The sequence below is a fragment of the Anser cygnoides genome, chromosome 1 (genome assembly GCF_040182565.1).
Source record: "Anser cygnoides isolate HZ-2024a breed goose chromosome 1, Taihu_goose_T2T_genome, whole genome shotgun sequence".
Lineage (NCBI taxonomy): Eukaryota > Metazoa > Chordata > Aves > Anseriformes > Anatidae > Anser > Anser cygnoides.
Window position 1 is genome coordinate 10182967 of NC_089873.1, and position 14000 is coordinate 10196966.

The following is a 14000-nucleotide window of genomic DNA, read 5'->3' on the forward strand; positions in this document are numbered from 1 at the left end:
ACAGAAAGTATGTGATTAAGACAGAAATCCATACAATGAAAAAATTTAAAACTCCTTGTGATCTATTGGCAATCAAGCCTCCAGAACAGTGATTCAGTATTGTTTCTTCTATTGCAGACAAAAGGTTCTTCAAGCATCACTCCATCTGGCACTCAGAAGAAGGTGAAGAGGACTCTGCCCAACCCACCTCCAGAGGAAGCAACAGCAGGAACTCAGTCGCCATATACTTCTGTGGGATCCGTTTCACGCAGAAGGATTTGCAGGACCACCACTATGGCCAGAGCCAAAATTCTTCAGGATATAGACAGGGAATTGGATCTGGTGGAACGGGAATCAGCCAAGCTTAGGAAAAAGCAAGCAGAGCTAGATGAGGAGGAAAAAGAAATAGATGCCAAACTGAGATACTTGGAAATGGGCATTAATAGGAGGAAAGAGGCCTTATTAAAAGAAAGAGAAAAGAGAGAGCGTGCCTATCTCCAAGGAGTAGCAGAAGAACGGGATTATATGTCAGACAGTGAAGTTAATAATACCAGGTCAACAAGAATAGAAACTCAACACGGCTTGGAAAGACCACGTACTGCACCCCAAACAGAATTTAATCAGTTTATTCCACCACAAACCCAGCCAGAAACACAGTTTGCCCCTGCTACAAGTCCATATGCTCAATATCAATATTCATCTCCTGCCCTGCCTACACAAGCACCAACTCAGTTCACACAGCAATCACATTACCAACAACAGCAGCCTTTGTATCACCAGCAGGTTTCACCCTATCAGACCCAAACAGCTTTCCAAACAGGAGCTACTATGTCCTTTACTCCGCAGGCTCAACCTCCACCAACTCAACAGCCGTCATACCAGCTCCCATCACAGATGATGGTGATACAGCCAAAGCCGAGACAAACTCCATTATATTTGGAGCCTAAGATAACAACGAACTATGATGTGATTCGCAATCAGCCTCTCATGATAGCACCAGTTTCAACTGACAATAGTTATGCAGTTTCCCAACTAGGTAGTAAATACACTACCTTGGACTTAAGGTTAGGATTAGATGAGAGAAACAGCATGGCAAGCAGCCCTATATCAAGCATATCTGCAGATTCATTCTATGCAGATATAGACCACCACCATACACCCCGAAATTATGTGCTGATTGATGACATAGGAGAACTTACTAAGGGAACAGGAACACTGGGTTCCAGTTTTAGCCTCCATGAGAAAGATCTTACCAAAACAGATAGACTACTTCGCACAGCTGAGGCCAGGAGAGCACAAGAAGTATCAGACTTCCTAGCACCACTGCAGACTTCTTCTAGGTTACATTCCTATGTTAAAGCTGATGAAGACCCAATGGAGGACCCTTATGAGCTCAAACTTCTGAAACATCAGATAAAGCAAGAGTTCCGTAGAGGTGCAGAAAGTCTTGATCACTTGGCTGGCCTGTCACAGTATTACCATGCGGAGGGCAGCTACAGGCATTTTCCCAAATCTGAGAAATACAGCATAGGTAGGCTTACCCTTGAGAAACAGGCTGCTAAGCAGCTTCCAGCAGCCCTCCTCTACCAAAAGCAGTCAAAACACAAGAAAGCTTTGATAGACCCCAAACTAACGAAGTTTTCACCCATCCAAGAAAGCAGAGACCTTGAGCCTGACTATTCAACCTACATGACTTCATCAAGCACTTCATCACTTGGGGGAATTACTACTAGGGCAAGGCTTCTTCAGGATGATATCACTTTTGGCCTTAGAAAAAACATCACTGACCAACAGAAGTACATGGGGCCACCACTGACTTCATCCATTGGAGCAGGCCTTGGGACTGCACTAGGTCCAACAATGAGATCCACATTACAAGATGAAGCAGACAAGTCTTATAGCAGTGGTAGTAGATCTAGGCCCTCATCTAGACCCTCCTCAGTTTATGGGCTTGATTTGTCATTGAAAAGGGATTCTTCCAGTTCTTCTTTAAGACTGAAAGCCCAAGAAGCTGAACCCCTAGATGTTTCGTTTAGCCATGCAGCACCTTCTGGAAGAACTAAACCCACCAGTCTACCTATTAGCCAAAGCAGGGGAAGGATCCCAATAGTAGCGCAGAACTCAGAGGAAGAGAGCCCACTAAGTCCCGTTGGCCAGCCAATGGGAATGGCAAGAGCAGCAGCTGGACCCTTGCCACCAATATCTGCAGATACCAGGGACCAGTTTGGATCGAGCCATTCATTACCTGAGGTCCAGCAACATATGAGGGAGGAGTCACGGACTCGAGGCTATGATCGAGATATAGCCTTCATCATGGATGACTTCCAGCATGCCATGTCAGACAGTGAAGGTAAATTAGGCCTCAGACTGGTATCTTACTATCACAACGCAAACCCTCATTTCTATGCATGTGTCTAATTTTTGTTATACCGCAAAGACTTGTTCTTACTTTTCCTTGGTGCATCTTCTGTATATCTACATTTCTGGGGTTTGATTTGTTTTGTTTTACTTGATTTTTTTTTATTTTACCCTAACTGCAGTTTCTGGATGGTGTTAAGCTACTCAAGCATGCTCACTGTATTGTTGATTTGCATTCCTTTTGGTTTGCTTGTGCATTTTCTTTTTCTTTTGTTGATACCTACTTTTCTAATGACGGTGTGTAGAATATTCTGTGTACAGTTCATACCCTACCATCAGTCTTTATGTGGAGCCCTTTCCAGTGACAGTGGATCATTGAACTTACCTGCAATAGTTTTTGTTGGGATTTGGAAATAATCTTCCAAATCCTCTAAAAATATCTAGTAATTTTAATTGCATGAAATTTCATTATAGAATTCAAGAACTGATAGTTCCATCTCCTGATGCACCACTTTAAATCTACATATATATAGAAATAGTATGTTCATTAAGTACATATTGTATGTTTGAACCATATAGAACTTAACGTGGTAGCAGAATAGCATTCTACATATGGTTTGTTGACAGCATCCTGTTATGTGGAGTTCTGTGCATTCAGACTTGTGATGATGTAAGATAATTTGTCATATGGATGATGCAAGACAATCACATCCTTCAATAAACTTCCATAAAGTATTTTATTTCTATTGATTGAGTATGCAGCATAGCTGTTTTTATATGCACCACATACAATATGTCTGCCAAATAAGCACAAGAGTTTTTCTCACTTAGGTTCATGAAAGGAACCTTTCTGATGTATAATAAATGGTGCAATTAAAAATGTTTCTTCTAAATAAGTACAGCAGAATGTTAAAACTGATGTTAAGTACTGAATAATTGCAGATTATGTATCACTTTTGTTTGAATTAGTTCAGACTTAATATATTCTAAATTGTTTAAAAATCATAAAGACAATTTGAAAGAAAATGAAATTAATGTTTAAAATTGTATGCACTCCCTTAACTTTTTCTTATGTGTATTTACTGCACAATAAAAGAGACTTTGCATGCGCTATATTGTCTGTAAATGGCAATGATCGTCTCAAAAGACATATTTGCATGATTATGAAGTAGTACAGTTTATTTTTTAGGTTTATATTAACCTCAGCGTTCCTTTGTATGTTATTGCCTTTTTATAAAAGCTGAATCTTTCATAAGGGTTAGAAAATGAAATCTGTTTGCTGTCCTGATGCTACAATATATTGCAGTGTTTTGTTCTGTTTCTTTTCATATTTCTTAGATACTAACCTCCTCACGAAGTCTGTGTTTTAGAGGAGGTTCAAGAGTGTCACCATTTTTGATTTTCATCACAAATTTAAGTATTCTCACTATTCTTAAATTCTTAACACACACACACAGACATATAATTAAACCAGAAGTCACTTGAAAGAACAACCCCCCCCCCCCAAGTTGCAACTTAATTATTATCTTGTCTCGACTCAGCTTGTGACTATTATAGAGTAATTGAAGGGTAACATTGTGCAAGACACAGGACTTTCCCCATGAAAAATAAGGATAACCAAACTGGACTGCAAAAAGATGATCTGGTACTATTCCACCTCATATAAGCAGGTCATAGGGAATTGTATTTCTGCACTACAGTGCATTACGTCTCTGTTATATATTTGTACAAGGCATGCATTTTACATATTAGGTTAGATCTGGTTTGGTTTTAACTTAGTTTCTGATTAGTTTGACTCTTTCAGAAGCATTCTATCTCAATTCAAATGTTCCTTATTAGACTGACAGGTCTCTGAATACCAGGCTCAGGCTTCCCCTTTCTGCAATATATTTTTTTCTAATTTTTCTCAAGTGTTTTTTTTTTTCCTTCTGAGAGGACTTCTGGCTGGACCATTTTATGTATAGTTTTAGTAAATAAAAGCACTTCAAGCACGTTGAATTGAAAATAATCCATGTAATTGGGTATAAGATACAAAATATCCCTGAAAAGTGATTACAGTTTTTCAAAAAGTTATGGTCTTCTTTTCTCAGGACTGTACTTCTCCCTCTAGTGCCCTGACAGTGGACAGCTACTCTTGCCATTTGTATTCAACTTTTTAACACAAATTTCTTTTGTTTTTATTGCTTAATTTTATGAATGTAAATAGTCCCTGCTGGTCAGCTCAGTATATCTAAATTGTACCTTTTCTCACCTCAAGGATTTTTTTCTTCTTTTAAATACTGATTTGTTGAATCTATCATAGAGCTTAGTAACTTAAAATTCAGGTATGAAAGCATCAAGAAAATTGAATCTGCACACTGATTTTTCACCATGCACACAGCAGTTGAAAATATAAAACAATATCTTTAGTGATAGTCTCTGCTGATGACATGAAATTACTGTGAAAGCTCAGGTTTGCACTCTGCCAATAACAGTAGTATCTGTTGTGCATCTATAACTATATTAACTCTCATGATCACTACAGCACAGCTGACCCTTGGTAAATGTTCATCCATGGAATACCGAGTGATTTCATCTGTGAGTGATTTAGATCAGGGATTTTTCTGATCAGGATTCTTGGAATCCACAACCTGGCATCCAATCTCTCCTTTTTTAATTATTTAATTAACAGCATGGAACCTTATTGACTCCAGCAAAAGTTTTTACAAGTGGAGCAATCTGACTCTAAGACCATTAGTGATTCATCTTAGCCAAATCAAGCCAAAAACAGTAGTGTGGTTTAGTAGAGGACTTCTTAGTGTTAGGTCAGAGGTCGGATTGCGTGATCTTGGAGCTCTCTTCCAACTTAGATGATTCTGTGATTCTGTACATACGAGTGTGATGTGTATGTTTATATACACATACTTTTTGAAATTTCCTATAAAATATGCACATTCATCATAGTTTGGGGGGGGGGGGGGGGGGAGTAGGCTGCTCTGAACTGCAGCATGGAAATTCTGAGTATGTGCTGGCTTTTTAAGGAAGAAGTCCAGCAAAAGTTATTTCAGGTGAGATGGCAGGAGGAAAAAAAAATCTTTCTTTTTTTCTGTTCAGCTGATGACACTGGTTGTGATAGTCAACATTAGTATATGGGATCAGGAAACTTTGTTAGGTTCTTACTATAAGCCTCAGTTCTCACAAGATGAGTTATGAACCAGACTGGTACATGCAAGCATTAGCCAACTGGCACAAATGTGTAAAGCATAAAGGATCTGTGTATTAGGTTGTAGTGTTTTATTGAGAGCAATTAATCAGTAACTGATCACTAGCCATACAAGTATTAACCTTTACTTATGTTTCTTTACTTCTTATATGCTAATCTGAACAATATTTTCAAACCATTTTGTAATAGATCAAATTATGCATGGTTAAGAAGGAAAAGACTGCATAACATCAGAACCAAGATTAAGATCTGTCCAAAGACCTGCTATAATATCAGATGGTTGTTTTTACCACATAGAGGACATACAGAATATTATTACTTTCTAAAATCATGCATATATACTTTTCCTGTTTTGGAATTAATTTAAAGAAATAGTCAAGAAAAAACACAACTTTGTTTTTCCATTAAACATTTTTTCCAATAATTTATTAAACCAATTTAATTACGTTTAACAAAAAAAATAGATAAGACTATGCACACTACCATTTTGCATTTTAAGTTCTCTGTCATGTCGTGGAACAATTGCACTCATTCTTGTTACTATAGCAACAGCTGACCTTATTTTAAGTTTGCAATTTCTGATATTTTTGCTGAAACAAATACCATCTTTCTTCTAATCTTCCAGTTTATCTTTCTTATTAAAACATAATCTAATAAAAAATTTATAACTAGCTGCAAATCTTTGGTTTACATTGATGGGCAATATAGATGAAAATCTGTATGTTACGTAGTAGAAATGTTATTAAGTGCATAGAAGCTGATTCTAGCGAAATCTACTAGTGTGAAAGCTACTTCAGTTGTCCCGATAGTCAGTAGGCATTAATCTATGTATTTGCAAAACTGATTTAAATAAAACAGTGTTATTTAATCCCCAGTGAGTATCTAATACAACAGATTTTATACCAGTTTACTGTTGCAAATATAAGAACATTAGTCTTAGCAAGTTATTTCATGAAGAACATTCTCGATAACTTTCCGAGCAGAAAGTCCATACTGCAAAACTGGGGGATGGAATTCAAAGTGAGAACACCTGCAATATTTCTGCTTAGAATTACGAAAAATATAGATAGCTTTTAGTTCATATCTTCTTCATAAAGCAGGCTCAGTTTTCATGTAAGTAGTTTTATATGATCTCCAAAATATTTTGAATAATATTTAGTTCCAAAGTTTGGGAATTGGTGGAAGTCGGGACTTGAGTGTTTATTATTATTATTGTTATTGTTTTATTTTTAGCCTACTGCAGAGTAACTATTTTCACTATTTTTTTAATCAAACATTTTAGAATTGTGTGAAGTCTGCAGTGTATTTCTGAGCTGCTGGAAAGACGGAAATGGCTATAACACTCAGCAGTGTGTTTCTTCCGATATTTAATATCCATAGATATAACCTAAACAGAATCTTCTCACTCTGTTTTATCACTTACAGCTAAATTATGCCTTAGTTCAGTGTCTCAAATCTCACCTGTAACTTTGCTTTAGCTGCATGGCCAATTAATTGATAACCACTATGCATGTTTGCTATGCACAATGCACATTATTGCCCTTTGCCCAGCACTGGATCAGAGCATTTGACCTGTCCTTGGTTTTCAAAGCCTATCATCTGCGTCGTGAAGAAACAGATTGGTTTGACAAGCCCAGGGAATCTCGTTTGGAGAATGGACATGGCCTGGACAGAAGGCTGCCAGAGAAGTTGTCCCACTCTCGACCACCAAGTCAACACCAAGATCAAATTAGCTGCCAAGTAAGCCATTCCTTTAGTTTTATAATTGTTTGAAAAAATAACTATCATGCTGTCCAATAGTGTAGAGAGTATGGGATTAATTAAATTCCAGCAGCATTCAGCTGAAGTGCTGTTGAACCTGTATTTGCCATCAATACTGGATGATGGCATTAGAAGAGAATTGTTCTGCATTTCAGTATTAATTTTTCAGGTTGTTTTTTAATTTCTGAAACATATCTGGAAGGAGTTAATCTACTAACCAAAACCATATATATATTAGGTTTTCCTATTAAGAAAAACCACAGTTGTTTCGATTTTAGCTTACCAGCTTTATCTGATCCAATTTCAAGCCTTTTACAGTAGTCTGAGGAAAAGATTTATTTTATTTTATTTTATTTTTAATCCTGTTGACATTGGCTCACACTAGTAGCTGGTCAGTGTAATTCCAAGAGCCTGTAATCAAGTACTGAATATATAAACAAGACTTCATCAATCTAATAATTAAAATGTCTCATTTATCATGGTGAGAAAGAAAAATACCATATGTTTTTTCCAAACGTGCTGATTTGAAATCTAGTTCATCTTAGTATACCATCACATATCCTCTTTGTATAAATGAAGTTTACGTATCTCATGTGTTATCTTTAAGTTATTCACTTGGTTATTTAAGCTATCATTTTTACTGATTGACTGTAATGATACTCTTTTTCCATAAGGTGCAATGCAAGGAAGATGTCTTGCATGGCCCCTTGATGCTACTTAATAGCTTAATGTGCTATGTTAATTCCTCAAATAACATCCAAGCAGGACTATCCTACTCTCATGCAGCCTTAGAAACTTTTTTGGATAATGAACATTTTCACTGACATTTGACAATAGAACATAGGTTTTATGAATTAAGCATTCAAATATGTTACAATACAAGGTGTTATTTAATTTTTTTCTCTCCTTTGCCTATCTCTAATTTAGCATATTCATAGATTTATACAGGATAGGTTATACCGAGCCTAGCCATTTCTTGTTGAGAAAGAGGGCTTTACAAGATACAGTCTTACAGGAATCTATTAAAATAGATCTCACCACAAACCAGCTTTATTTCAGGATAAAGGATGAAAGAAAAAAATAAATGCCAGAGCACTTTCATCCTCTTGAGAAATATGCTGATTATGTTATCATTCTGAACATACAAAATTGTATTTGATCACTTCAGCATCATGGCATAAAGTTTAAAATTTGCTTTGAAAATCAGGTTTGTCCAAGAACGTGGTTACTGTTATCCTGATATGGAGGTGGTCAGTAAGATGTATTTAACTTTTAGAAATCCAGTGCTTTTACCCTTGGGAAAAGTTCCAAGGTTTTACTAATCACAAAGGTCTGATCTTTGTGGCTTTTTTGTTTGTTTGTTTTGTTTTGTTTTGTCATTTAAATAGCACTACAATAGGATTGTTTGAAAGACTTTGATCATAATTTTTGGGCAGGAAAGTTAAGGCAGCTGAGAGTTCTTGTGTTCTTGGATTATTTCAAGAAGGAATATACATATAAATATTCTTCCTGAAGCTACTGCAGTATCCCCATGTTTATGTGAAAATAGAGATACTGCATTTAAAATCTTGCCAAGGGCATTTTTTAAGGTTTTGGTAATTGGAAATTTGATTGTGCACGTTTTGAATAGTTCTGTGGGGTGCCTTTACTAGTGTAATTTCTGTGAACAAAAATATAAAGCTGCTGCAAAAGAAAAGTGATGTGGAAGAAAAGGTTTTTCAACAATTCCCTCTTTATCTATTTCAGTCCAGGTTAGCTATGGTCATTCACCCACTGATACAAGATAATTTCAGTGTGTCTGCAGAAGTGAGAAATGCCAGCTCTCATGAACTCAGCATCACGTACATTGTCAAAATGTTGGTCAGAAATCTTGCACATTGAAAATCTCCTGTGAGCATTTGATACAATAACAAAGAAAACTGATTTTCAGACACATCTAGCTATGAAATTACTTTAAGACAAGATAAAGTGTCAGAGACATTTTAAAATGTTTCAATCATTAGCTTCACAATGAATTCTGAAAATAGAACACTTAGCAATAGAAGCAAGTAAATCACTATTAATGAATTTATTTTTTAGCATTCATCTTATGATTTAAAGCTGTCATGAAAAATAAACATTTTTCAAGGCAGTGAGTTCATTGAGAAAAAGTAAACACTCTGCAAAGGCTTTTTTAGTCCTGTCTCTTTTGTGACTAAAAAAAACAACAAACCAACAACAACAACAAACAACAACAACAACAAAAAACATCACCACCACCACCAAAAACTGAATATTATCCCAAGCTTTCTGTCTACTGTATCCACAGAGTTGTAGTGTCCAGGCACAATGTACACTGGAGCCCAAAATGACAAATCATTCTTCATCCTGTCCATGTGAACATGTCCAACTTCAGTCGGAGCTTTCCTTGCTGCAAAAGCTTTCCTGAATTAGGACTAATAGTAACACTAATTAAGCCATTGCAACTCTTTTAAATCCCAAATTGAGCACAAACCAACTGTAGAAGGAAGTATTTGCATGAGTAGCACTAATCTTCTTGTCACATCAGTCAGAGTTTCCAAATATACTTATCCACTGTAAATTTGTCATATTTTCTTTTTATAAATATGTTTTATTGACCACTATCATATTTGTACTCCAGAAGATTCTGTTTCACACATGTGAAACATCAGTTTCCTTACTAGATGAAATGAGAATTGCTCAATTATGTCCCACAGAGCTTGTGTAATTAAAGGTAATAAATAAAGCACAACCCTATGCTTTTTATACAAGAATGCACAGAGTGACAACCCTGAACTTCATGGTTTCCATGGATTTCTTATAATTTAGGGATTAAGTTCATATATACCGTATTAGTAATATTAAAATATTTGTTTCTATAGCAACTTCTGTGGTTCCACATAGTGTTCCTAAATCACATTAAATTGCAGAGTAGTTTAGTATCTTGATAGCTCTATAGTAATTCTGAACTGAGGAGGGTAAGCAGAGCTTAGACCTAATCAATACGTAATCTATTGCAGATTTCTTATTGACCCATGTTAACCTCAGCAGTTTACTTGGTGACTGCCAGTTGATCAGATGCTTCTTTTAATCTCCAGAGATTGTCTCTTTTAATGACGATTTTCTGTGAAAAATTATTATTTTACCCTGAAATAATTCGACTATTTCAAAGAGACTGTGAAAGAACAGTAGGAAGAGGTGCCAGGGGAGTAAGAGATCGTGCCAAGGAGATGAACAGTGAGAGTACATCAACAGGTGATGTAAACTTCTTAATCGGTGGAATAAATACAGAACTTCCAGTGATCGTAGATGGTCTTTTAAGCTCTAACTGATTGATAAAATCACAAACTCATCATAAGTATATTGTCATCAGTTCCGTTTGGCAACAGTTTTCTAATCACACACACACAAAAATAAAAATAAAGAAAGCTAGGGCTCTAGAGATTCAGTATTTTTAAATGTCAATTCCCTATTTCTAAAGCCATTCTGAAAAGTATATGCTTATCTCTGTTCATGGGACTGTACAATTTCCTTAAAGTAACATTTAAAACATATATTTTTAGGGGGATTCAATAATATTCTATTTAAATATGATGAAATATTCAGTTTTAAAATGATGAAAAAATGGGTTGTAAGGTGAGTAATAGGGTTAAAATGATAAAGTACTGTTTATGAAAGAGATCCATAAGGCTACCTGCAAACTTTGGTTGTGATAGTTTTCCAACTCTCAAAGAGGTTCCATTAAATTTCTATAAAACTGCTTTCTCTATTTAAGGCTTTTTGTATATATATATATATATATATATTCGCTAGAAACACAATGAGAAATATGAAATTTCTAAATCTAGTGTAATTGTTAGAATATCTAATATAATGAGTGAATTGTTGCCCCCTCACTGCAAGTCAAGATGGAATTTAGCAGGCTGTTACTCATTTTTCTGTTACCCAACACTATAATTCTCACTGCATGGGAGAGTGATTTCTAGATCAAAAGTTCAGTATTGACCTCTGTGAAGAAACAAACACCACTCACTTTGCGTTTCATTCATGGTCAGGAGCATTGTGTTGTTAAAATAATCCTAAATACTTCTTTTGCAAGTTATCTCCATCAGCGATCTATATGTAGAGAGAAATTACCACCATTAGGATTTCTAGAGAACTTGGTGTTCTTGCTCTACACAGAGGAAATGCAGCAGCTCAGAGGAGCAGGATTACCTTAGCTGTGGCAGTTTCTGGTGCTGGCTGTCACAGGACTTGTGTGCTCATGCAAGTTTCTATGGTATCCAGAAATTAGGTTTGATACTCTTTAACCCCTCACCTTGGTCATCCACCATCCTCTTCCTGGACACACAATTCAGGTAGAATTTCCCTTGAATACTGTATTTCCTAAAGGACTACAGTCAGACATATCTGCTGAGGTTCACCTTATCGGGTTGTCTTAGATTTTGGTGGAAGGAGAAGTGTAGCACCGTTTAAAAACAGAGACTACAGTGGCTGTGTTGACCAGCTGAAAAGCCCAGTTAATACTTTGTAGCAGTTATGATGGAGTTTGCCTAGAATACTAAAATACATTTATTGCATTTTAGTTCTTCTACTTAAATAAAGCACTACAGAAATTTAGTGTTCTTAATTGCTCTCATTACCTCATAGAATTCGCTTCTGTGAGACTTCCATAGAATTTCTTTATCAGACAAAAAGCATAAAGACAACAAAAGGAAAATAAAGTCCACATTTAAAGTGTAATTTTCTGTAACACTGGTAGAAAAGCTCAGCACATTTATTTGCTATTCATTCCATTTTTGGAATGGCTTAAAGCTGACTGATAACATCAAACGTGACCAGAGCTTAAATTCCTGGAGGAGATGCTTTATACTCTAGTTTTCATTTAACTCACTGGGTTGCAACCCCCAAGGGCCTGCTGAGTAATGTGCTGAAAAATGCGACCTGAGTCCCATGTCAGCTCAGACAGCACATTAGGGGGGATGATAGACTGGAGAGTCGAAATGTGCCTGTGATCAGAAGAGGAGGGCATTGCCAGTGCTGAACAACAAGAGTCAGCGCTCAAATGTACTGAGCGCTCCCAGAGAGCTGAGGAAAGGATCTCTGTAGCAAGGACGTATGGCAGAAATCTGTGTTTTCTGTACCGAATAAACAAGGGGTCGAGTCACCTTCAGCCCTGTGACCTAGAATCTAGGCTTGGGAATTTACACGTCCTCCATTCCTGCACCTTTACAGAAGGTCCTGCCCTTCTGCACCATAGCTCAGCTGTATGCTGAAGTGATTGTGTGTCTGCAGTGGGGTCCCTCTGTGTGTTCATGGAGATAACTGGGGGACTAATCAGCAAGAAGGACCCCCAGGCATACATTCTTGTGAATTAAGTCTTCTTCAGATAAAGTTAGAAAAAGGTGTGAACAATTGGAAGGACTAAATGACTTGTATTCTGAAGGGTCTTGAATATACTAGATTTCAGATAAATACGGTCATTAGTGGTTAAAGTAAAACCATCAAAACCAACATAACTTTTCTTCCTTGCATAATCTGTTTACAGCAACCCCTGTTTTTTCCTGTGTATTCTCCTGCCACTTTCAGACACAAATCATTCTGAAGGTAAATGCCTAATGTCATCTTCGATTTAAGTACTGATTCCCACAAACAATAAAAAATTATATACTACCCTGAATACTAATAAACTTTAATGCTTTTATTCATAACTTTATGAATCACTAAGATTTATACTTATCATAAAATTCTGGAAGTGAAAATAATGAGAAAGTAATAGACTAAAGTAGGAGACAGTCTATATTTTCTGATATATTTGTCAGTAAATCATATACAATATGCTGTTGAACATTCTTGGTTTATTATTTATTCAAAATGTTAATTTTGCTAAAGAAAGATAGGATAGAGGATTAAAATACATAAACAATTTGTAAATTGAAGTTTATGAGCTGCAGTGTTCCTCAGTTTAATTTGAATTGCATTCACCGAAAAGGATCCCAGCTACAGAACTGGTCTAATATGTTCATACTGTTTCTCTTGAACTTTATTACTTTGTATTAATTCTTATTTATTTAATTAAAATATTTTTTTCACATTGTTTACAATTATATGTAAGTTACACATGACAAACACATTAATTTTACTGTTAAATTACACTTGCTGAATTTTAATAACGTCATTAAGAAAATATATCAATGTCCCTATCCACTTATAAGCATGGGCATCTCATGGCACTTTACACACTTCTGGTAATATTAGACCCTATATCCTGGCAAAATACCACGGTAAGTCATAAAGTCTGCCTGATCTCAATTCTGATTTCTTCTGGAGTACCTGTCCACTACCAAATCCATGATCTCTTTTTCGTCTGTGATAAATTTTGGCCAATGCTACTGTCAGTGTACTGTGGGAGGATTTCAGCCTTCTAGATGCAATGCCATCCACTGGGTAAGAAACCGAATTATGACAAATGATGTATGAACTCCTGCTCACCGTGGGACTGAGCTAAGCCAGCCACTTGACTTCTCTGTTTCCTCTCCTGTCACTTACGTGTGCTATCCATTAACATCATAAATTCTCCAGGGCAGAGACTGAGTTTAAAGTGCTTAGTTCAGAAGGAGCTTAATCCCTTTAAATGCTACTTAAGTATAAATAATAGTAATAAACTCCTGACAGCAGGCTTCTAATACACTCAGACTTC

General features: G+C 36.3%; 1 protein-coding gene across 13 annotated transcripts in view; it reads left to right on the forward strand.

Annotated features, from left to right (window-relative positions):
* PCLO (piccolo presynaptic cytomatrix protein) overlaps positions 1–14000 on the forward strand; it is a 370143-nt gene that overhangs the window by 211112 nt on the left and 145031 nt on the right. For 12 of the 13 annotated variants that reach the window (XR_007162848.2, XR_010826476.1, XR_010826477.1 and 9 more), the window contains exons 7-8: positions 118–2329; positions 7131–7279. Coding sequence is in view for 9 of the 13 variants with exons in the window: in XM_048062711.2 (XP_047918668.2) it covers positions 118–2329; positions 7131–7279 (2361 nt within the window). In the remaining 4 variants the exon portion in view is untranslated. Of the gene's footprint in view, positions 1–117; positions 2330–7130; positions 7280–12848; positions 12908–14000 lie in introns of all 13 variants that reach the window. The other variant, XR_007162849.2, reaches the window with a different exon arrangement.